At 39.6% G+C, this 25,287-nt stretch overlaps 1 protein-coding gene across 1 annotated transcript in view; it reads left to right on the forward strand.

Moving 5' to 3' along the window:
- The first annotated feature begins 2,571 nt into the window (after positions 1–2,571).
- The window catches only part of gpr139 (G protein-coupled receptor 139), a 72,816-nt gene continuing 50,100 nt past the window's right edge, over positions 2,572–25,287 (forward strand). Inside the window, exon 1 of the mRNA XM_063057452.1 lies at positions 2,572–2,698. Within this exon, the coding sequence (XP_062913522.1) occupies positions 2,572–2,698 (127 nt within the window). The remainder of the gene's footprint in view (positions 2,699–25,287) is intronic.

Consider the following 25,287-nt stretch of genomic DNA (forward strand, 5'->3'; position numbering starts at 1 on the left):
TTATGACAAGCTTTGGGCATTTGTTCTGCTTTGAAAATATTACATCAGTACAAATTGATGCACAATTATGGCTGAGGCCACATTGTGCTAATAAATATAGACGGTTCTGCAGCGAATGGCCAGAATATTTCCACAAAGAAGCTGGCAAGGTTAGGACTGCACTGAACCAAAACATAGAATGTTGGAAGACTAAGTGGATCAATCACAATCTCGGGAGCCAAAAGGAGTAAATCAACATTTTGGATCGAGACCTCAGCAAGGGAAGAGCAAAGATTGCCAGTGTAGTGGTGGCTGTTGCCGAGGTGGAGGCTGGTGGTTACTAGGCAGAAGCAGATGGAGAGAAGCTGGTGGGTTGGTAGAACCAGATGGGGGGAGGGTGACTGTGGTTATGGTGGTATGCAGGGTTTCAATCCAGAATTATACTTATCTCTCCCATCTTGATTTGCATAACTACATCACAACCAAGTGATTATATGTTATTGCATAGGAGGAACACAGGACATATGTATAGAGTAAATAAAGCATGCTTAGAGTAAATAATGTTGAAATTGTACCTTTGTGTTTTCCTTTAAGTCAAATATCTCATTCTATCGAGTAACTGATATGTAGTTCAATATGTAAATGGTTCATTCCCCCAGACCAAGGATCTTTAACCTTAAATGTTCACTTGGTTTATTTTATCATAGATGCAGACTCTCCAGCAGTTGTTTTATTGAGAATTTCCACCTTTTGCAGTGTTTTTGTTTACTTTTATTCCCACCTTGTTACCTTATTGACCTATTTAAAATGACAATTTTTCAACAGAGTGGAACATATGATACACATAATTGGGAACTTTTGAGTGAGCTGTTAACTTTGTGCCTGCTCAAATGATCACAGATATTTCATGGAATCGTTTCCAAGAGCCGGCAAGTTAAGCTGAGTATTCTCACCTCATTCAACATTGCTATAACATAATTTCTATTTGCTACCATGTTGTTGTTTGCAGGAGATTGTTGTATGAAAACTGACTGCTGTATTTTCTGCATTGTAAAAATGGCCCTATTTCTTTAGGATGTCTGAAAGGGATATAAAACATGATTAGGAAGCATGTATATCTTCTTTTCATTTTTCCCCTACAGCAGAAGTTACTAGTTCATATAGGGACTCCTCAGTAAAAGTCAAAATTTTTCTAGTTGACACTGAAGCATTGTTAGCAATAGCATGTGCATGCCACATCAGAACTAATGAACTTTATACCAGTTGACCAGACAATTAGCTACCTGAAACACTTTAAAGATTTATTGCTGCTGATGAAGTACTCTGCCAGACTTCAACTGCCTACTGCCAACAAAATGTTACACTCAAAAATCCATAAATCTTAGAAGCGTCTATTTGTACAATGTTGCTAGGAAATCAAAACAGCAGAGAGAAAAAAAAATCCCTTTTATCCCCAAAATACCTAACTCGATGTTTCTACATTAGTACCTGCACAGAAGTTGAAAACCCATCCTAACACTCAGCTTAATGACTTACATTAAAAGAAGATGTTACAAAAATCAGAGACAGATTCAGCCCCACATTACTGTCACGAAACCATCACAAGCAAGAGTCCAGATAACACAAGGGCACAAAATAGATGCCTCGTTCCTTCAATTACACATTTACTGTCAAACACCGAGAGGGCAACCTTGTTGGGATGAGAACTGCCAATTCCATTTCCAGAACAATTCTGTAGTGACAAAATTCATATTTAAAAAAATAAAATTAAGAACTTTTGATCCATTTAATTCATGTTGATTCTGCCATTTATTCCAGTATTAAGTATAAAATCAGGGCCAAAGAATGCTGTGAATACTCTTAATTATTCTATATGTCGTGGCCACAGAAATTGTGCAAACAAGCATATAGTTTATTATCTGCAGCTGCAACGTGTTTCTGTGGTACGTCATTGTAATCTTTCATGCTTACCATTCTCAAACCATTTGTCACGTGGATAGGCAAGACACAGTGAGAATGACACTTGATAGAAGTCTACTGTTGCTGTAGGCAATGTATAATAGCCCTACAATCTTCAGAAAGATTTATTTCATTTTACTTGTTTTAAGGAAAATTGTTATTTTCTTATAAACATTCAGTGCCTACTTCACTGCCTTAAGGTAAGTGCTTCAGTTAAAAGCATTTGTAACAGCAAAGGAAATGAATGAACTGTTTTTAAACCACAACCCGTATTCCAATTACTGTACCGTGTAGCTTACTAAGCAGCAAACCAGTTAAGATGAGGTACTGCTTCAGCACTGTATGAATTATACTCCAGAGATGCTGCCAAGTGACTATACATCATCAAATTTTAATTTATTAATTTACCTTCTTTAATGACACTTCAATGCAGTTCCCTTAAGAGTGAGACAGCTAAACCATTGCACTTTCTCCTAATTATGCCACACTAGCAGCAAGCAGCAGGTGGAAGAATCCAAAGATAAACATGTGCTGAAGGATAGAGGTTGAGACTGGATACAGAACCTCAGCGAAAGTGCCGGCACTCATTGTCTATGTTCTTCTTCAGTCTGAGCCAGCTGACAAGAAAAGTCCATGGAGCACAATCACATTTTCACCATCAACAGTACTCTACTCTCCCACAATGGAAAGCAGTACGGCTGCGGTTTAGGATATGTGCGTGTTATCTACTACAGTTTTCTTCTCTGTTTAGGTTTGCCAGGTGAGTGCACATTTTTATCTGATTGGGAAGAGTGTGTCTGCAAAAGAACCTTCACATATAATATTGCCTTACTGTGCTAACACTTACATGAATTTTACCTTAGCTAGAAATTGTGATTAAGATTGTAAATCCATTATTTTACAATAGAAACTTGTATTTACTAATGGTCTGAAATATACCTATAAAATATGTTTGTCAGTCTCTATTTTATTTCTTATAAAATATGAACATTTCATTTAAATTGGAAATCATTAAGTGGGATAAAATAATTTATAAAAGGTTACAGAAAGCACTACATTTTCAATTAAATCTAATCCGATTAATGAATAGAAGATTTAAAAGGAAATGTCAAAGCTTAATAAAAGGTCAGGGTTTTCTTTTAGATCTCTGAAAATCAGAAGTCCCAGCATGATTTAAATTGCCATTTATTGATGCATTTTTCTTTTCACTATTAGAGAGAACATTTCACATTGCGGAATTAGTACATGGGTACTTCAAATCATTGCAAAATTTTAGACATAGACTGAATAATAGTGAACATACAACTAATTTAATTCATGAATGGTAATAATTGCTTAACAATAAAACATAATATGTGCCTCAGATTTAGACATTACAGAGGGAGTATGACCCTCTGTTTTCATGCATGAAAGATGACATATGTAAAAGTAATTTATGGCAGAGGTGGCAATCAGTGCAAAACAGAGAAAAGCTTTAATAATTCTAGCAACCATCAGGCTGGGAGATGTGACATGAATTGCTGATCACAGCATATTGAGTCTGATCTTTTCATTAGTAAAAACAGAGTAAAAATGTAATTAGTTTCATTTACATGATTATTTTGTTGGTATAAATGGTCATAATGACATAGAAATTGATCGTCATTTCATTGGTTTCATTTAATATTAAAATTCTACAGCACCAGAGGACAGTATAAAGGGATGATTTATGTTTACCTTATTTAAGTAGTTAATTTCACAGAAGACAGATATTGTTATTTCTTGAATATACCTTATTGGTAGATCAGACACAATGGTGTTAAGGGATGCATTCTAACACCCAGGCAGTGGACCTATTAATATTATGAACTGCAGAAGCTGAGTGAATCTTTTTCACAGAAGTATTTGAATTCCAAATGGACTGCCTCATAGGATTGCGAATACAGAATCAATAGTTCTTTTCAATATAGGATTGGTCAGCCAAGTCAAAGAGAAAAGGAGAAAAGTAACTGCAGTACATGGAAAACAAACACAAAAACTAAGTGGAACTAACTGGATTGCTCTACAAAGGAGCCTTTACAGAATTGATGGGCTGAATGGTGTCCTTCATTGCTATCTTAATTTTATGATTCTATGCTGGTTACCTGAGGTTTTGTTCATTCTGAAGAGTGGACCTTATTAACATCCACATGCAAATGTGCCTCGCACCTAGTTGGTCCCTTGAGAAGATGGAGCTGAAAGCTATGGGGGCTCTGAACTGGGGAGCAGGGGAAGTGGGATGGAGGTGAGCTGCTGGGATGCACCACTTCAGTGATGCGAGTTCTCAGAGCTGTAAGGACTCACATTACTCCATTTCAGAGAATCTTTCCCCCAACAAAAAGAATAATCTTATGATTTACTTCCTTGTCAATAAAGTGGAGAGTTCCAAAGCACAGTCTGCTCAGCAGGTGATTCAAATTGTACTGGAGCCATGCAGATAAAACCCTGAACACACATGGATTCCTTAGGCTTACTTTTACTTACAAACTATCTATAATGAAAAAGGTACTTCAACTTTATCTGGACCAACATAGTCACTGAAAATAAAGTTCGTATTTAAATGTATTTGTTCTATTTTTTTAAAAAAAGATGTGTGTTCAATACGTAGTTGTTATGGGCTAATATATTGATATATGAATGACCCAAGTCAGTATTTTCAAAATTGAAAATTATGTTCTTCCAGTATATTTTATTATATTTTAAAAGATAAAGTATGAATTACTGCAAATGGGAAAAGACCTCACCAATATGGATATGTTTTTCAATGTTTTTCCAAGGCAAAGAAGACATATAATTATGAATACATAAGATTAGTTTCCTTCATTATTCAAAAGACTTTTAAATGCTTCAAAAATTGAATGCTCTATTGCCTGGTAGGATTTAAATAATTTTTTCCTGAACAATGAATCAGTTTTGTTTAAAACTGAAACCTACATTCTCCTTCTAACATTGAATTACCTTAGCTCCATTCACGAGCAATAAACTGCTTCAGCCGTCAGTATTTCATTCTGAAGACCTTCCTTTGGGAATGAAAAGAACTGGAGAGGTATAGCTTCATAGCAACTGCACATCTGGAGAAAGGATAGGTTTGTATTTGCTGCAAAGCTGTACTTCACCTTTAAAGAGGGAAGGTCTATGATTGGTTAGAGGGCAGGAAGAATTAAATGACTGAAGTAATGATGGTACATGACTGAATAGAGTGAAAGAGCAACAAAATGACATGTACAGGAAAGTAAGATTGGTCCAGCTGAGATGCAAATAGGCTAGCCGAATATCTAAGAAGTAAGGAAACTTTGAAAATGTAATAGAGCGGAGAAATCTCCCATTTTGCAGAGACCCCGATTGGTGCATACCACCCTAAACATCCAGCCATGTATGGACGTTGAGAGGAATCCTTTCCCAATTACAAACTCACACCTTTTCCATTGCCATTGGCTGTGAAGAAAAATTACAATATCACCAAAACTGTGATCACTACAAGGAAATGAAGGTTTTGGTTAGAAACTAAACCTATCAAAACTGAGGCCACGAATCTGACCTATCACAGACTTCTCTGGTTACTCCTCAATACTATGCACACATGCTGAATCTCAGCATAATCTCACGTCTTTCTCCATCGGGGCTTCCCAACCCCTCGGTTAATGGTTAGGGTCCATGGCATAAAAAAAGTTTTACATTAAAACAATTCACCTCTACCATTATTTTCTGTTTTTATTTCAGGTTTCCAGAATTTGAAAATGTTTTAGTTGTTTAGTAGATAAGGTTATTGAAAAGGTGCTGAAGCATTCACTGGCCACTAGCGAAAGAATGGGAAGATTTACAAGCCTTAGCATTGAACACACAGTAAATAATATTCAGTTTCGAATCCTTACAAGTATGTATTTGCCTTTTCCCTTAAAATTGCTTCCACCATGAAGCATAAAGAACTGCTAAATTAACAGAAATATTGTCTACCTTTGATTTTACTAAAGTTTAATTCTATCAAGGTATTATATTTTTTGATCTTTGTCTTTCTTGAGAAAAGCACAAAGTGTGAAAATTGGATACAAAATTAATTCAATTTGTTTTATTTTATCACTCATTATTGCTAATATTTTTGTATTCTCCCACCCCAGGCAAATTGGACCTCAATATAGAGGACAGGCAAGTGGCTGTATATACCTTCAAAGCATCTGTGAATGCCAGTCTGTCCCCAGCCAACACCAAGCACCCTCGTGGTCCCAAACTGATTTTCAGTTCCTTTAATTTTCTGCACACTTCATATCTGCTCATAACTGTGGCCAATGAATAATCCAAAACTGATGAGTCACCACAGACCTGCAGATTTCCTTCAAAGACTCAGCCCTTGTTTCTCACATCACTTTTTAATTAGAATAAAGTAGCTTATAGAATGGGCAAAAATTGTGATAGTTGCCGGATTTGCTATTTAAAGCTAATGCTTGCACTTTATAGTCACGTTGCTATTTGAAAGTCATTTACTGAAATATAGTTGTTAAATGGAATTGTGGTTTTTGAAGAAATTAGAATTTTCAATGACAGAGTGGTATTTTTAGCATTCATTTTCTGAATGCTGTGAGATCACATCATTCTTCCAGGTGAAACATATATTTCGCACATACAATATAGGGTGAATCATGCCACCTCTATACTGGAGAGAGTGCTTTGGTATGATGAAAGCCTGTCAGGTCTTGATGTCACCTACTCTGAAACTCTTTTAACGTCACGTGGCTGAATATGGGTTCGGTTGCAGGAAAGGCTCCCGTCAGGAATATTCAGCAGGATCTGACATTGCTTTGTGGTGCATTGTTTCTGAATAGCTCTTTTATTCACTTTTTTTCAAGGAAAGTATTTTCCTCCACAGACATTGCCAGAGCTGCTGAGTTCTTTCAGCAGTCTGGATTAGACAAATCACCCCCCACCCCCTCCTCTATTCCTCGCTCTGACTTTTTACTCTTTCTCACCTGCCTATTACTTCCCTCGGGTCCCCTCCTCCTTCCCTTTCTCCTCTGGTCCATTCTCTCCTATCAGGTTCTTTCTTCTCCAGCCCTCAATCTTTCCCTCCTACCTGGCTTCACCTATCACCTATCAGCCAGCCTCTTTCCCCACCCCCACATTCTGATTCTGGCATCTTCCCCACTCCTTCTGGAGAAGGACTTCAGCCCAAAATGGTGACTGTTTATTCTTTGGCATCGATGCTGTCTGGCCTGCTGAGTTCCTCCACCATTTTGTGTGTGTTAATCCATTAGGTCTTGGCAATTCTACAAAAGCTCGCAGGAGATTATGGAGTATAACCAATGGTCACTGCTGAGAGAAATGCACTTAGTGGCCACTTTATTAGGTAGGCCTGTACACCTACTTGTTAGTGCAGATATCTAATTAACCAATCATGTGGCAGCAGCTAAATGCATAAAAAGCATGCAGATATGGTCAAAAGGCTCAGTTGTTGTTCACTTCAAACATCAGAATGGGGAAGAAATGTGGTCTAAGTGACTTTGACCGTGGAATAAGTGTTGGTGACAGAGAGGGTGGTTTGAGGTTCTCAGAAGCTCTGGGATTTTCACACAACAGTCTCTAAAATTTACAGATAATGGTGTGAAAAACAAATAAAAAATTCCAGTGAGCACCAGTTCTGTGGGCAAAAACACCTTGTTAATGAGAGAGGTCGGAGGAGAATGGCCAGGCTGGTTCAAGCTGACAGGAAGGAGACAGTAACTCAAATAACCACATGTTACAACAGTTGTGTGCAGAAGAGCATCTCTGAATGCACAACATGGCAAAACTTGAAGTGGGTGGGTGACAGCAGCAGAAAGCCATGAACGTGCAATCAGTGGCCACTTTGTTAGATGCAGGAGTTAACTAACGAAGTGGCCACTAAACGTGCATCCTTGAATTTGACCTGACTAAGTTTTTTTAGAGCAGGAAAGGGTGTGTCTATGCTAGTCATTCTTTCAAAAGCGTTGAAGCAAATTGTATAAACAAGAGATAGATGTTCGAGATGGGAGAATTAGAAGGCAGCTGGGTAAATACAGAACTTTTGCCTGAAATAGTGTTTGATACAGAACACAGTTAACTCTGTGATATTTGAGATTGTTTGAGCTTCAGTACTTTATGAATATTTATTCTGTGAAATGTTCTGGACAGTCACAGAGAAAGATTAGAAATCTCTGGAAATGGACTGAATTGAGTTTGAAGTTTCTGAGTTTATGGAATGCATACAAGTGAAGAGGAACATGGAGGCACCCATTCAAGGTAGGCAGAAGCACTCAGTTAGAGACAGCCCAAGAAACAATCAGTAGCTTGAGGTCTGATGATGTTGGGCGGATTTACAGTTCAGAACATCATGAAGGTAGAATGAAAAAGAGGAAAATTGTAAGCAATGGCCCAGTAACAACTAAAATAAAACAGAAAATTCTGTAGATATTCAACAGGTTAGGCCACATCTGAGGGTAAAAAATCAGAGTTAACATTTCAGATTGGGTATCTTTTGTGGGAATTGAAAAGGAAATAAAAGAAATTTGAAGGAATTGGTGGGATTTTCAATCTGAAACAATACCATCCAATTTATTGTGTTTCAATTTACATTTCTAGCCTCAGCAGATTTTTTAATCTGTGCGTTATGTATGAAGGGGAGTCATGAGTATGAACACAATAGGAGCGACAGACTCATTAGCATTGTAAACAGGATTCTCAAATACCGTGAAGAAAATAAAGAGCATTCAGAACAATTGGAATGTGAAGGTTAATCAGAAGTCATGCCACTTGTCAAAATCTAAATATGATTCAGAGTTTGCATTAAGCGTTCCAGGAGTTACAGGTAGATTTAACATTTGGGCCTCAAATTTAGTAATGTTAGAAATGTTATCAGGTTAATTATTATTAGCAATTTGACGAGATTCAAATTCATGAATAGATGAAGATCAGATGTCAGGGCATCATCTCCATAACTGAAGTTCCTTACAAAGCTGATATGACATGCCCTGATTCTCTGACTGCAAAGTCATGACCAGACTGGTCAGATCATACAACACAAGAGCCTGAGAATAAATTGGAAGAAAATATTTTATGCTGTTGGGATGACAGGAAGTGATTTTGTAGTAGAAAGAAAAAAGACAATAACACTGTTTTACAGAAATGCAATCAGATAGATGTACTTAAATGGAAAAAAAAATCTTCAAAAATTTTTTAAACATGGGTATATGACTAACAGCCTGTTATGGATGGGAAGGGTTCAGATTGTTGGAAAATTGTGACAGGTTCCAAAACATAAACTGTGCTTGAAGTAGATTCATTAATTTTCTCTAAAAGGAATTTGAGAGCATCAGTGAAAGGTATCAAAGTACAGGTAAATTTGCAACAACGGAAACAGGTTCTTTCTTCTATCCAAATAATAGGCCTAAAGTTATGGACATAAAAACAGTGGGTCTGTTCTGAAGAAAAGTCACCAACATGAAACTGTCTCTCATTCTTTAATGCTGGCTGAGCTTCTTGGTGTTTCCAGTAGTTCTTCACCTTTCCAGCAGTCACAGTTTTTTGCTTTGCTGGGATTGGACAGAACTGAATAACCATTTTCTGCCTTTATACCATAAATTTAATCCAGCAAATTTTCAGATCAGAATTCTACCCATTGACTGTGGCCTATTACATTCCAGTAAGTTGTGGACAGATCTTCAGCTCAATTTGTCAAGGTGGAAATTCCAGGTTACTTGAGGAATTCTGTCCTTTATGTTTGCCATGAGCCTCAGCAGATCTCACACCTGGAAGTGAAGGCAGCTACAAGAGGAACTGCAATAAAATAGATCTTCCATGGAAAATTTTTACATTCCAAAGAGAGTTTTCTTAGTTTGTTAGGAAAGTGGAAATTCCTTTTGGGCCTCTTGTCACAGAGGGAACTCTCTGGCATTGACTTTCTGAACAGATGGATGTCAATGATATTTCCTTACAGATTGGAAGTATGCACCCTGTGAGACTATGCTCCTGCAGTCTAGATCTGTTTCTTCATCTTAGGCTTAAGATTGATAGGGACTTCACACAACCACACTAAAACTGACAGATTACATAAGTAATAACACACTCACGCACCCTTTAAATTTCAGCACCATCTTGTCTATTTTTGAAAATACTGACAGTAAAAGGAAAATTATAGATATGGAGCCTTCAACCAGCACCCATCTCTCACCATTCCTTCAAAGAGTATTGCAACTGATTTTCCAGCAGGTATGCAGTTCCTTAGGGAAAAAAACATATTTTGCAAAATTACATTTCGGGTTTAGTCATTTCAAAGTATCTGATTAAAAGAATTTAATCAGTTACATCAATTCACGTACCAAATGTTTTGCACCGAAAAGCCGTAGCTCCATGCTGATGACTGCCCCCATTAAGCCATTTCTGCTAATCCTATCATAGACATTCCCTTTGTTCTACGCATCCCTCCGCCTATCTTCTCTCCCACTGCAAAGCTACGTGCATCTCTCTCTTTCCTAACGCTGACAAAAGTCACAGATCTGAAATTTTGGCTGCTTCTCTTTCCGTAGACACTGCCTGACTTGCTAAGTATTTCTAGAACTTCCTGTTCATGCTTCTCGTGAAAACATACTATTTCATCGAAACTCCCATATATGCTCAGGAACTAGTGATTGTAGAAACTTGTAACATAAAAACCTCTGCCTATATTTAAATGAAGATCCATTTCTCATGTTCAAAAAAAAAGCTTTGAACTTTGCTATTCTGTCAGAAATCTATTGTTTCATTAGATTTCAGAATGAGCACAGAGCAAAAGTGAAAATCCCGGAACACTTCAAAGAGCACTTGCTTGATTTCTTCTTTTAGCTGTCTCTCATTTCCAGTGCCACTAGCTTACATTCATCCCAGCTTTCCTTGAACCAGTAAAACCTCCAGCAAGGTCTGCTTCCAAAATAAACATCAACCACTGATTGTCATCTTACCTGGATGCACCTGCCATCTGCATATGCCTGTCCCAAAGGTAAATTCAGGCATCTGTGCAGTTTGCACCACATTATTATATAAACGGGGTCTACAATAGCATAGCAGTTAGCCTGACGCTATTATAGCATTGGAGTTCAGAGTTCATTTCCTGTGGCCTCTCTAAAGAACTTGTACGTCCTTCCCATGAACGTGTGCATTTCCTCCGGGTGCTTCACTTTCCTCCCACGTTCCAAAGACACAACAGTTAGTAGGTTAATTGGTCATTGTAAACTGCCCTGTGATTAGGTTAGGGTTAAATAGATGGGTTGCTGGGTGGTGCGGCTCGTTGGGCTGGAAGGACTTGTTCTGCGCTGTATGACTAAATAAGTAAGGATATGCAAAGGCACAGATTTCTCAGCTAGGAGACAGTAACCAATATTACGGCTGAGCATGCATTTGCATAATATGAAATGAGAGTCCTCTTAACTTCATTTCATCCACAGCTATTCTGGCTTAAGTTGTGATCAAAAATGAAATTGGGTTAAAGAATAATTTTATGAAAGCAGATTAACTTAATATTGATATTTGGAGGAATGTGTATGAGCATTTTACTGAATAGCATAATTTAAAGGTGGGGTGGGGCAGCACAGTAGTGTTGTGGTTAGTGTAATGTTATTACAGCATCAGTGATCTGGGTTCAACTCTGCCACTGCCTGTAAGGAGATTGCATGTTCTCCCCATGACTGATGGGTTTTCTCCAGGTGCTCCAGTTTCCTCCCTCATTCCAACGACAAATGAATTAGTAGATTAACTGGTCCCATGGTTGTAATCAGGCAGAACAAACTCATTGAGCTGCAAGGTCTGTTACTATGCTGCATCTCTAAGAAAAAGGAACTCAATGCAGTACCAGGACACTGCTGAACTATCAAGGGTACCGGTAAGATCTTTCTGAGAAGAAGTTAAACTATTCATTGATTTACTAGAAACAGGAGAAAAGCTGCAGATGCTGAGTTCCTCCATTTTGGATGAGTTGTATGGATTTAGTAGATCCTTTCTCACAACTTCAAAGGAGCTCATGAAAGTTCTCTAGTCTTATATTTATCTTTCAACCTATATGGTTAAAGATAGTTTCTGCTCACGATGATTTTTATTGTTTGTGGGTTCTTGGAGTCCACGGGTGATGTTTACTATATCACTTCAATGACTGCACATCAAGAGTGTTTTATTGATTGCATAGAGGTGAGGATACACTGAACCTGTGAAAAACACTATCTTTATTTATTTTTTTGTATAGGTAGCAACATTTTTGAAAGAGCACTTTCTAAAATGAAAGTTTGTTGGAGAATAGCTATTATTCAATTAAATCTATTTAGTATACAATGTATTTGAACTTTACAAAGGTCTTTTTATAAATGTCTGCATTTACAGGTTTTTAAGACAATTGAAGCCCACTAATAACAATTAAATAAAGATTGATATACCATTAAAAAAAGCTGATAATGATGAATTTTCTTAGTTTGCCTCAGAGGAATTAGGCAAAGGACTGAGAAAAGGCAGATGAATTTTAATTATAAAAGCAATAACATAGTGAAGGAAGCAGTGAGATCTATAACCAAAAGGAGAAGAATTGATTATTACGAAAAAAACATTTTAAATGAGTTTTTTTAAGAGTTCAGAGGGAATATGTGCATTGGCTGATAAAATTGGCTGACTAGTGTTCTGTACACCAATTTAGATCAGGTCAATCAGGTTTGATTTTTGGAGGTCTATGTCAAGTTTGGTAAAATTGTGTGTGCACTGTTTATCCTGATCCCTGGGATTTTCTATCATGAACTTGCTGTGCTATCTTGAGAACTGGTAATTAATTGTCCTTAAGATAATTTAAAGTGGATTTTAGAGAATCGGGACAGTCCCATCAGTCCCATCTAACTTCACAATAAAATTGTTTGTCATTCTTCACCCACACCATGAGCCCCATTCCAAATGATCAGTCACTATGGCTCAAGGACCACTTTTCAGTGAGTACCTCCGTGGCTTCAGACTGGCCCTAATGGACTCTTGAATAAGTTCAAGTGATATCGATCATTGAAACTTTTGAGTATTTTGGGCATATTGTAAAAGGAATTAATGATTCATCCCGGACCATACTGAATTAATTCTGGGCCATGTGAATACTGAGCCTAGAGTTACCTCTGGCATGAATATTTTCTTTGATGAGTCTTTCTGGGTGGTTAGTGCCGAGACCTCAAGTTTTCACAGTTTGCAAATACTTGACCAAAGTTGTTGTAGGGGTTGTTGTTAAATTTACTGAGGACGTAATGGTTGCTTGGAAAATAAGTTGTGAAGAGAAGATAAGCAGACTGTTAAATGGATATGGATAGGTTAAGTGAAGGGCAAATATCTAACAAAATGAAGATAACGTGGGAAATGGGGAAAAATCTAGTTTCAGATGAAAAGTAAAAATAAACACCGGTTATCTCAAAGATGAACAGTTGCAGAGTTCTAAGCTGCTGAACAATCTGTGTGGTCAGATGCATGATCTGCAAAAGGCTAATACAGGCGACCTCCATGTTACAGCTATCTGAATAATGAAAAGCTGTCCTTGTAGAATTCACTGATCACTCTCCAAGTCTCTCCAAAACTCACTATCACAGAGTTTATATGAAAAAATTAAGAAATAATTTCAATTTTAACTTATGTTTCTTGACTCCACAGATGACATGTATTAAGGAAAATCGTGATACAGATTGTACCTAAAAATCCCTGGACCAATTGAACTTCGACTATTATTGAAACCATTTTCCCCTATTCTGCCAAGCTAAAAAAGATTTATGCAATTTCTAACAGTTGCCTCATATTTGATGCTAATTGAATGACTTATTGATGCAAAGCTGAGTGGATATCAACCTGAAAGTGCACTGTCCATTCATTAACTGTGGTTTCCACACAGAGAATGAAATACACAGGGAGGGAGGGCCACGTGTGTACTCTAGGCCTAGCCATGCTCCTTGCCCTTTACTATTCTATCTATGCGTTCTCTTCCAATTGTCAAGGAGACCCCAAGTCATTTTTAAAGCAGAACAACACAGAGAACAAAGTAGAGATCTTAGCAGCTGACGTTCTTCCACTTAGGCAATCCCTTAGGACAGATGGTGACTCTCTTCCACTTCAGCGTTGTGGGCAGTGATGTGGCTGATGAGTCGATGTGTACTCTTCACAGATGGGATAGAAGATGGCTGATTGGTAGTGAGTGCATGGTTAACATGGAAGGTGGTAACTCCCTCCACTGCTTACTGTGTCCTCCTGATGCTTGGCATCAATGTTCTTGTCACCATCCTGAAGGCTCCTTCTCCACATTGAACTGTCATGGGCCAGAGGTTACGAGCAGTTGGTGCAAGTGTTATAGTTCCTCAAGAATGCTTTGACACATCCTTAAATTATTTTTCTCTCTTTCCACCTCTGTAAGAGCTCATAACATAGTTATGGTAGGGTAGGGTGTTGGTGTCAGGAGCCTGGTGATGGGCTTGCGAATGATGTGGTCAGCCTAATGTAGTCCTATGTAGTCACTTGACAGTAACCAGGGCCGCAGAGCCTGACTGCTGAGGATGTAGGCCGGGGAGACAACACTGTCATTGTTGAGCTTATCCTTCACATCCATCCAGTGAACCAGGTGGATTTTCAGAATCCAATCCTCCTGGGCGATTTCAGAATCAGGGGATAAGGGGATAAACCCATGGCATGGCATGATGAGTCAGAAAGGAGTAGTGAAGACTATAACTGAGCTTTTTTTTCCTTAAAAATATACCTGACCAGATACACACCCCATTTCACTAGAGGAGGAAGATCAAGATGCCATGGCAACACTAGAGACCATTGCACTGTGACATGTTAGATTACATCATTATCTGAGCAAATATCCACAGCTATTTTCATCGCCTTCACCTTGAGAGGCATCAATGACTGCTGGACTGGTCATCCTCCCTATTATTTTGTTCCAGCTCACCTTAAAACATCAACCTCAACGTGAGTGCGGTTGTGAGAAGATCAATGTCAAAGTTTGCAAAGACCTCTCAGAGGCAGCTGATATCAGGCAGCGCTCAATGAACAGCCTGTCAAGTCCCCGCTCACAGGAGCTACCAAATGTCCACAACTGCTCTGAAGCTTGTAGTAATTGGCATTGAAAACACATTTACTTCTCTTTTACCAAGAAAAACCAGAAGTGCTCTGACGACCGTGATAAGGAGATGGAGGAGTAATTGAAGTTCCACCTTTAATCACCAGGAGAGATAAACCACAAAGAGGCAGCTGATGCAGGGAGTCAAACACATTAATGATTTCTTCATGAGCATTAATCAATTAGGCAGACACAACTCAATCCCCGACGAATGAAGAATAACGCGCCATACGCCTTCTTAACCCCCCTATCAACGTGCGCAGCAACTTTGAGGGATCTATTGAGAGTTGATAGCAAATGAAGATTGCTGTGAATATCCAACAGATCAGGTAACACCTGGAAATAGAGATAGAGACAGAGAGAGATAAAGAAAGAAAGATAGAGACAGGAAGCTAGAGAGTGATAGAGAGAGAAGAAAATTCATATAACAGATAACTGTCTTAAAACAGAAGAGGCCAGTTCTGACAGAAACCTGGAAAAGCTGGCTGTCTGAAGTTGTCAAATTCATTATCGAGTTGTGAAGGCTGCAACATGCCCAGACAGAAAATGGGGGGGGGGCATTTCCTCAAGGTTTTGGTGAGCTTTGTTTGAACATTGAATAAGGCCACAGACTTACAGGTCAGAGCAGGTGAGATAGAGAATTAATGTGATTTAACTACACCTTTTGTTAGTATCCCACAGATAATTCCCATGCATGAGCTGTCACAATAACTTCACAGAGCTGAGACCCTTTTTCATTGTTGGGAAAAAAAGATAAAGGGGAGACACGACTCAGGTGCTTTTAAAGAAATAATCAAGCATATGTAAAATAACATGACTTCAAAAAATACAATTGCAAATAAAGAGCATTAAGTCTATATAAGGCAACAGCAGGACATGAATAAATGATCAGAGGCTCAGAGAAACATGGGGATGGGCTTGCAATGAGAACAAAAGGTCAAAGCTTAAAACGAATGATTGAAGTCTTTAAATGCTTCACGGTTTGGATAATGCAAATGCAAACAAGATACTAAAGTTAAACTTTGATCAGAGCATTAAAAAGACTGAATACTTAACAAGCTAATTTTAAAAGGGATCACAGACAGCAGTATTTTTCCCTCCCCATAAGAGTAAAAGGTATATAGAACAGACCCACATGAAAAGAATTGCATGTTGATTATTTATTTACAAAAGATGATGGTTAATATCTGATTAAGAAAATGATTGCAGTTTATTAGCATTCACACAGATAACCATAAACTATGGAACAGCATAGGTTCCAAACATGGAAGGGAGATGAAAAAGTCACCTTCAATATAAAATATAATACTGCCCATGTTCATGTTTTAGGAAGTCAGAAGAGGATTTTTGAATGATCTTCTATTTTAATGTTTTCATCGTTCTCAGGAAATTAACCATATGAGGGTTGGATACAAAATATACTGCAGGTGCCAAGCAGAAGTAGCTTGATGTATTGAATGTCTTGTTGTCCCTTCTATTCTGACTTGTATACTTTTTAAACTCCAGAGCCTTAGTGTCATGGGTAGATGGTGAATTACATCACCACCAAATAGAGAAGTGTATGATTGTAGATAAAAACTGATTATCCGTGACTAAAACCTCTGGTTGCTGGAATCTAACCACACAGTGACAACCACATCAATTGGCACCAGGTCTCTTAAATAGAGGACTCCATAAAGATCCATTTAAACACTGAAGGCCGATACATTGAAACAGAAGATGCACGTCAATAGAGCGCCATTGGGGGTTGGGAGCAGGAAAGTCACAATGAATAGACAATAATCAAGTCTACAAGTACTTAAACTTCCAAAAATAAAGCCAAGCAAATATCATAATCATTTTTTTTTGGATTGGGCTAAGTTCATAGGACAACTTCTCCGGCTTCCTTTCCCAAATGACTGGATATATTGCTGTGCAAGCATAGGCACAGATAACAATTAATGTGAGATGTCCATAGCCCAGAAGCATCATTTGTACAGTTCACAATTTCACCATATATTTAAAGATTATGATTATCGATGTTTTCAATGGATGTCTAATTACAGCACATCAGTGCCTAATCTAACAAACACTGTTTAAGGAAGACAACAATTTCTCAAACTTCCAGTAATGTCCCCCCGCCCCTTCACTATTCCTCATTCCCACTTCCCTCTCACCTTGTCTCCTTAGTCCTTACCAGCATATCACCTCCCTTCCTCTGGTGGTCCTCCCCCTTTACTTTCTTCCATGGCATTCTATCTTCTCCTATCAGAGTCCCCCTTCTCCAGCCTTGTATCGCTTTCACCAATTAACTTCCCAGTGCTTTACTTCACCCCACCCCCTTCCCAGTTTCACCCGTCACCCTGTGGTTCTTCCCCCCCCCACCCCCTTCAGCCGACTTCCTTACTCTCACTCCTCACCTTTTTTTTCCAGTTGTGATTAGGGATCTCAGCCCGAAACGTCGACTGTACTCTTTTTCATAGATGCTGTCTGGCCTGCTGAATTCCTCTTGCATTTTATGTGTGTTACTTGGATTTCCAGCATCTGCAGATTTTCTCTTGTTAGCCATGTTCCAGATGTAGGATTAAACCAAAATCTACTGAATTTTGTATTTTGAAGAAGAGTGAACAATCAAATCATTGATTCATTTTCTGGTTGTGTCTGTGTTTTATTAGTATTGGATCTCATTTTTCCCTACAAAATGACATTGACAATAATTTGAAATTAAGTTATGTAGTAATAACTTGTTTTGAAATGTCTTGAAAACAAGAAAAGCTCCATATAAATACAAGTTTTTTGTTTCTTTACATAACTGAGGAAAAAGTAACCTACCTACAGATCTCAGAAATCGTGAAGCCATTTGCACAAGTTATTTAGAGTCGCAGAATAATAAAGCACAAATGGAGGCCTATCAGCCCAGGAAGGGAAAATCTAAACAAAATATTGCAGAAAAAGAAATAAAAGCAAAAAATGCTGGTCAATGAAGAGAAAAAGGATGAAGAAATATTTGAGCTATGGGACTCTCCAACTGCCTCATAAGGGAGACAGCTAAATCATTCCATTTTTAACTTTCATATTCTAAGGTGTTTATGCATGCAGATGAAAAGACAATGCTTGCTGATGACATAAAACTAGATTGGAAAGTGAGCCATTATGGACACACTTTAGATGAACCATGGGGTAATAAAGAATAATTTGGGAAGATATGAGACTATTCATTTTAGTAAGAAGAATAGAAAAGCAGTTTTTAAATTGTGAGAAACTGCATAGAGATCTGGGTTCATGAAACATATGAAGTTCACACACACATAAAGCAAGCAAATTGGAAGGCAAGTAGATTTTACTACAGGGTGTTCAGAGTACAAGAGCCATAAAGTCTTGCTGATGAGATGTGTGAACGGTTTGCCTTTCATCACATTCTAGTCTGAGACGAGTAAACTTTTGGATATTCTGAATCAATGGGCAGGAAAATGAAGTATAGTAGAACTATAATTTATTACATTAATTTGGCTTTCTGAGAACACAAAGAAAAATAATATTTAACTCTGTACTTCTTCTGTATAAAGGCATCTCCAAGTCACTGAGAAATAACCTTAAGTCAAGGAGAGTTTTCTGGTCATGTGGTCAACTGGCAATCCTGGTCTGGATACTGAGTGCTGATAACATTTGGTCAACAGTATCAGCATCCATAAAATGTCAATGGAGAGCACCAGATCTTACTGAAAGTTATCAAACATTCAGTTTTCCTTCTACAGTGTAAGTACTTGACCAGGTTAAACTTAATTTGGACAGGGCATGGGATATTTACGTCTTCATTTAACAAAGAGAGCATCACTGCAAGTATAGTGAGTTGCAGTCAATGAACCATATTGCAAAATCCAACTTTGTACAGTCATATTGTAGTATCAGGCATAGAAGAAATCCACTCTCCCTTCCTGGATTTCATCAGCTGGATACTAAGCCTCCATTTACAACTTTAAATGCCTGCTATGTCTTGTCTTAATCATATTTATTACCAATTCAAACAAGCTATGCTGCAGTCCCCAGCTTTGACACATATTGACAAAGCTACAAGTTCAAGTTCAGGTTTAAATTATCATTCAGCCATACACATGAATGTGGTCAGACAAACAAAATTCCTTCAGGGCCCATAGTGAAAACAGCACATAACACACATAGCATGTATAGCACGTATATTTACTCTTGTGCCTATGCACAACTACATATCAATCAAATAAAGGCACACACATGGGAGATGACTTTAACTGGTGCATTCACATCGCAGCAAGAGGCGAAAGAGAACAATGCACATGCGTAGACAACAGCACATGCACAGACAACAGATCAATATGTAGTGGTGTGTGGGGGGGTCATTACTCTAAAATAGATAGATCCATACATTACACTTCCTCCCCCTTTAGATTAATGCAACATAAAACTGCATATATACAAAACATTCAATTTCCCTTTCATACACCCATAAGCCACATAAACATGCTTTCAATTAGCAGTCACAATAACTAACTTCACAGTTCTAAAGATTCCGTGTTTTGGGTGGCACTCTGTTTCTCATAGGATAGAGCCTCTGGACCTGTGGAGTGCATCAGGTTTAGTAGATGTCTTGTCTAAGACAACGTTCGGTTTCTGGCGTCACATCGCTGTCAGTGACCTCATCACTGGAAGTTAAGTCCAGTGACTGCAATGTCTGTCTTGTTGGATTCAATTAACTGAGGTGTGTTCTTCAGTTGAGCATCCAGTATCTGGTCCACATGACACCTCAGTGTCTGACCTCCAACATCCACTGCGTACACCAGTGGTCCAGTTCTTGTAGCGATCTTACCAGGTGTCCACTTGTCTTCTCGGTAATAATGTGCTAGGAATTCCTATCCAATCTCGAAACTCCTTGGTGCTTCACTTGGAAACTGGCTGAACTGTTTATTCTGCACTTCCCACTGGAGGTCTGGTTTCTGAAGGTCTATGCGCAATTTCAGATTCCTGCTCATGAACAGTATTGCAGGTGTTTGATTTTTCATCGCATAAACAGAGTTCAGACACACAAAAAGGAAGTTGACTACCTTGTGCTGTAAAGAAATGTCCCCCTTGTCCATTATTTTAATGGACTTTTTGAAGATTTGGACAAACTTTTCAGCTAACCCATTCATTGCTGGGTGGTGAGGAGCTGACTTGAATTGTCTGATGCCATTTTTCTTTATGAACAGTCGGAATTCTTCTTACATGTATTGTGGTCCATTGTCACTCACAATTTGCTCTGGTAAGCCATTCCCGCAAAGGTAGTACTCAGAGCAGAGACAGTCTTTGCTGAGGTGGTTGACATCATTGGTATGATCTCCCATCACTTCCAATGAGAATCCACAGCCATCAGGAACATGGGGTCCATGAACGGCCGCCAAAATCAATAGGTACTCTTTGTCATGGTGATGACAGCCACTCCCACGGGTGTAACAGTGCCTGTGGAGGGTACATTTTGAACTTATTAACATCTTGAACTGCTTTTGGCCAAGTCTTCAATCTGTTTATCTATTCCCAGTCCCTGGTGAGTGTTACCATTTGAGCTGCCATTGCCTGTGAAGTCATACTGAGAGCTTTGATTGTGCCAGTCCAGTTGGATTTTTCTCAACCATTCACGTCCGAAATGTGCTGGCCCTCCACTTCTCAGTACATAAAGCTCTAATTATTAGGTTTAGCCTCCATATGTTACATTTACTTTCAGTTTGCCTTTGGGAGACTCTTTTTCCCTTGTGTAAGTCTTTTAGCATCATTGAGGTCTTCTCTAAAGGTATCTTAGGGAACACTCTGCTGCAGCCAGCCTCTGGAATTATGAACAAAGCAAACCCTGTATCCAGCTCCATTTTTAGTTTTACGCTGGACACAACTATTGCAATCCAGGTGATTTTGTTGTCTGCTTCAGTTATACAATGCAGTTCTAGGCATGACAGCTCACCTTTGTCAGACTCTGTGTTGTCTGATTCTGTTTTACATTCAGTAACTTTATGCATTTGCTTCATTTTGTGTTTGAGACTTTTCACTTGGTTGGGCTTTTTGTCCTCCTTGCACACTCTCTTTATGTGACTTTGTCTGAGACAATTTCTTCAGACTTTTTCTTTGAACCGCCAGTCATTTGCATCATGGGAGGATTTGTCACATCAATAACATCTTTGGTTTTATGCACTATTCAGAGACATTTTATGTGTTTCAAATTCTAACCTCCTTTTCTGTGGTTCACCAACACCCTTTGCTGCAGTCCCTAATGATATTGCAATGGTCAATGCCCATTCTAAGGTTAGGTCTCCTATTTGAGTACTGTTGGGGCGGGGGGGCAACCTACGTGGGGGAATCAACAGTGGCCATGCCTCTGGCACAGAGTCCGGCCCTGTAGCTCAGAAGTGTAGGGAAAGGAAGAGAAAGGCAGTAGTGATAGGGGACTCTATAGTTAGGGGGTCAAACTGGCAATTCTGTGGACGCAGGAAAGAAACTCGGATGGTAGTTTGCCTCCCAGGTGCCAGGGTCTGAGATGTTTCAGATCATGTCCACGATATCCTGCAGTGGGAGGGAGAACAGCCAGAGGTCGTGGTACATATTGGTACCAATGACATAGGTAGGAAAAGGGAAGAGGTCCTGAAAACAGACTACAGGGAGTTAGGGATGAAGTTGAGAAGCAGGACCGCAAAGGTAGTAATCTCGGGATTATTGCTTGTGCCATGTGACAGTGAGTATAGGAATAGAATGAGGTGGAGGATAAATGCGTGGCTCAGAGACTGGAGCAGGGGCAGAGATTCAGATTTCTGGATCATTGGGACCTCTTCTGGGGCAGGTGTGACCTGTACAAAAAGGACAGATTGCACTTGAATCCCAGGGGGGACCAATATCCTGGCGAGGAGGTTTACTAAGGCTACAGGGGAGAGTTTAAACTAGAACTGTTGGGGGTCGGAACCGAACTGAAGAGACTGGGGAAGAGGCAGTTGGCTCACAAATAGAGAAAGCTTGGAGACAGTGTGTGAGGGAGGATAGGCAGGTGAAGAAGAAGGGACGCGCTCAGACCGGTGGTTTGAGATGTGTCTATTTTAACGCAAGGAGTATTGTGAACAAAGCGGATGAGCTTAGATTGTGGATCAGTACTTGGAGCTATGATGTGGTGGCCATTACAGAGACTTGGATGGCTCAGGGAAAGGAATGGTTCCCTCAAGTACCAGGTTTTAGATGTTTCAGAAAGGACAGGGAGGGAGGCAATAGAGGTGGGGGCATGGAACTGTTGAACTGTTGATCAGATGTAGTGTCACGACTACGGAAAAGGTGGACGTCATGAAGGGGTTGTCTACGGAGTCTCTGTGGGTGAAGGTTAAGAACAGGAAGGGGTTCAATAATTCTACCGGGTGTTTTTTATAGGTTGCCCAATAGTAACAGGGATATCAAGGAGCAGATAGAGAAACAAAACCTGGAAAGGTGCAATAATGACAGAGTTGTCATGGTGGGAGATTGTAATTTCCCAAATATCGATTGGCATCTCCCTAGAGCAAGGGGTTTAGATGGGGTAGAGTTTGTTAGGTGTGTTCAGGAAGGTTTCTTGACACTATATGTAGATAAGCCTACAAGAGGAGAGACTGTACTTGATCTGGTATTGGGAAATGAACCTGGTCAGGTGTCAGATCTCTCAGTGGGAGAGCATTTTGGAGATAATGATCATAATTCTATTTCCTTTACAATAGCATTGGAGAGAGATAGGAACAGACAAGTTAGAAAAGTGATTAATTGGAGTAGGGGGAATTATGAGGCTATCAGACAGGAACGTGGAAGCTTAAATTGGGAACAGATGTTCTCAGGGAAATGTACAGAAGAAATGTGGCAAATGTTCAGGGGATATTTGTGTGGAATTCTGCATAGGTACGTTTCAATGAGACAGGGAAGTTATGGTAGGGTACAGGAACCATGCTGTACAAAGGCTGTAGTAAATCTAGTCAAGAAGAAAAGAAAAGCTTATGAAAAGTTTAGAGAGCTAAGTAATATTAGAGATCTCGAATATTGTAAGGCTAACAGGAAGGACCTTAAGAATGAAATTAGGAGAGCCAGAAAGGATCATGAGAAGGCCTTGGCAGGCATGATTAAGGAAGACTCCAAGGCATTCTACAAGTATGTGAAGAGCAAGAGGATAACACATGAAAGACTAGGACCTATCAAGTGTGACAGTGGGAAAGTGTGTATGGAACCGGAGGAAATAGCAGAGGTACTTAATGAATTCAGTATTCACTATGGAAAACGATCTTGGTGATTGTAGTGATGACTTGCAGCGGACTGAAAAGCTTGAGCATGTAGATATTCAGAAAGAGGATGTGCTGGAGCTTTTGGAAAGCATCAAGTTGGATAAATCACCAGGACCGGATGAGATGTACCCCAGGCTACTGTGACAGGTGAGAGAGGAGATTGCTGAGCCTCTGGCGATGATCTTTGCATCATCAATAGGGACGAGAGAGGTTCCGGAGTATTGGAGGATTGTGGATGTTGTTCCCTAATTTCAAGTAAGGGAGTAGAGATAGCCCAGGAAATTATAGACCAGTGAGTCTTACTTCAGTGGTTAGTAAGTTGATGGAGAAGATCTTGAGAGGCAGGATTTATGAACATTTAGAGAGGCATAATATGATTAGGAATAGTCAGCAGGGCTTTGTCAAGGGCAGGTCATGCCTTACGAGCCTGATTGAATTTTTTGACGATGTGACTAAACACATTGATGAAGGAAGAGCAGTAGATGTAGTGTATATGGATTTCAGCAAAGCATTTGATAAGGTACCTCATGCAAGGCATATTGAGAAAATAAGGAGGCATGGGATCTAAGGGGACATTGCTTTGTGGATCCAGAATTGGCTTGTCCACAGAAGGCAAAGTGTGGTTGTAGACGGGTCATATTCTCCATGGATGCATGGAGGTCGGTGACCAGTGGTGTGCCTCAGGGATCTGTTCTAGGACCCTTACTGTTCATGATTTTTACAAATGACCTAGATGAGGAAGTGGAGGGATGGGTTAGCACCTTTGCTGATGACATAAAATTGGGGGTGTTGTGGATAGTGTGGAAGGCTGTCAGAGGTTGCAGTAGGACATTGATAGGATGCAAAACTGTGCTGAGAATTGGCGGATGGAGTTCAACCCTGATAAGTGTGAATTGGTTCATTTTGGTAGGTCAAATATGATGGCAGAATATAGTATTAATGGTAAGACTCCCGGCAGTGTGGAGGATCAGAGGGATTTTGGGGTCCGAGTCCATAGGACGCTCAAAGCAGCTGCGCAGGTTGACTCTGTGGTTATTGAAGGCATATGGTGTATTGGCCTTCACAATCGTGGAATTTAATTTAGGAGCCGAGAGGTAATGTTGCAGCTATATAGGACCCTGGTCAGACCCCACTTGGAATACTGTGCTCCATTCTGGTCGCCTCACTACAGGAAGGATGTGGAAACCATAGAAAGGGTGTAGAGGAGATTTACAAGGATGTTGCCTGGATTGGGGAGCATGCCTTATGAAAACAGTTTGAGTGAACTCAGCCTTTTCTCCTTGGAGCGACGGAGGATGAGAGGTTACCTAATAGAGGTGTATAAGATGATGAGAGGTATTGATCGTGTGGATAGTCAGAGGCTTTTTCCCATGGCTGAAATGGCTGCCACAAGAGAGCACAGGTTTAAGGTGCTTAGGAGTAGGTACAGAAGAGATGTCAAGGGTAAGTTTTTTACGCAGAGTGTGGTGAGTGCGTGGAATGGGCTGCCGGCAACGGTGGTGGAGGCAGATACAATAGGGTCTTTTCAGAGACTTTTGGATAGGTACATGGAGCTTAGAAAAATAGAGGGCTATGGGTAACCCTAGTATTTTCTAAGGTAGGGACATGTTCAGCACAACTTTGTGGGCTGAAGGGCCTGTATTGTTCTGTAGGTTTTCTATGTCTCTATGCTTCTATGTCTCTTTTGGAATAATAGCCTTTTTTGCCACACACAAGCCTGTCCATTAATGTATTAGAAAGTCCATTTCTAGAGTCACAGTACTGGGAAAGTAGTCTGGCGGACGGACCTCTATCTCACTGAGGCCAAACGACAGCTCTCTAACACCTCTTCTTACTTACCCCTGGAACGGGACCCCACCAAAAAACATCAATCCATTGTCTCCCGTACCATCACTGCCCTTATCAACTCCGGAGACCTTCCATCCTCAGCTGTTAAACTCATATTTCCCACACCCCGTACCGCTTGGTTTTACCTCCCCC

Source organism: Mobula hypostoma, chromosome 9, assembly GCF_963921235.1.
Source record: "Mobula hypostoma chromosome 9, sMobHyp1.1, whole genome shotgun sequence".
NCBI classification, from domain to species: Eukaryota; Metazoa; Chordata; class Chondrichthyes; order Myliobatiformes; family Myliobatidae; genus Mobula; species Mobula hypostoma.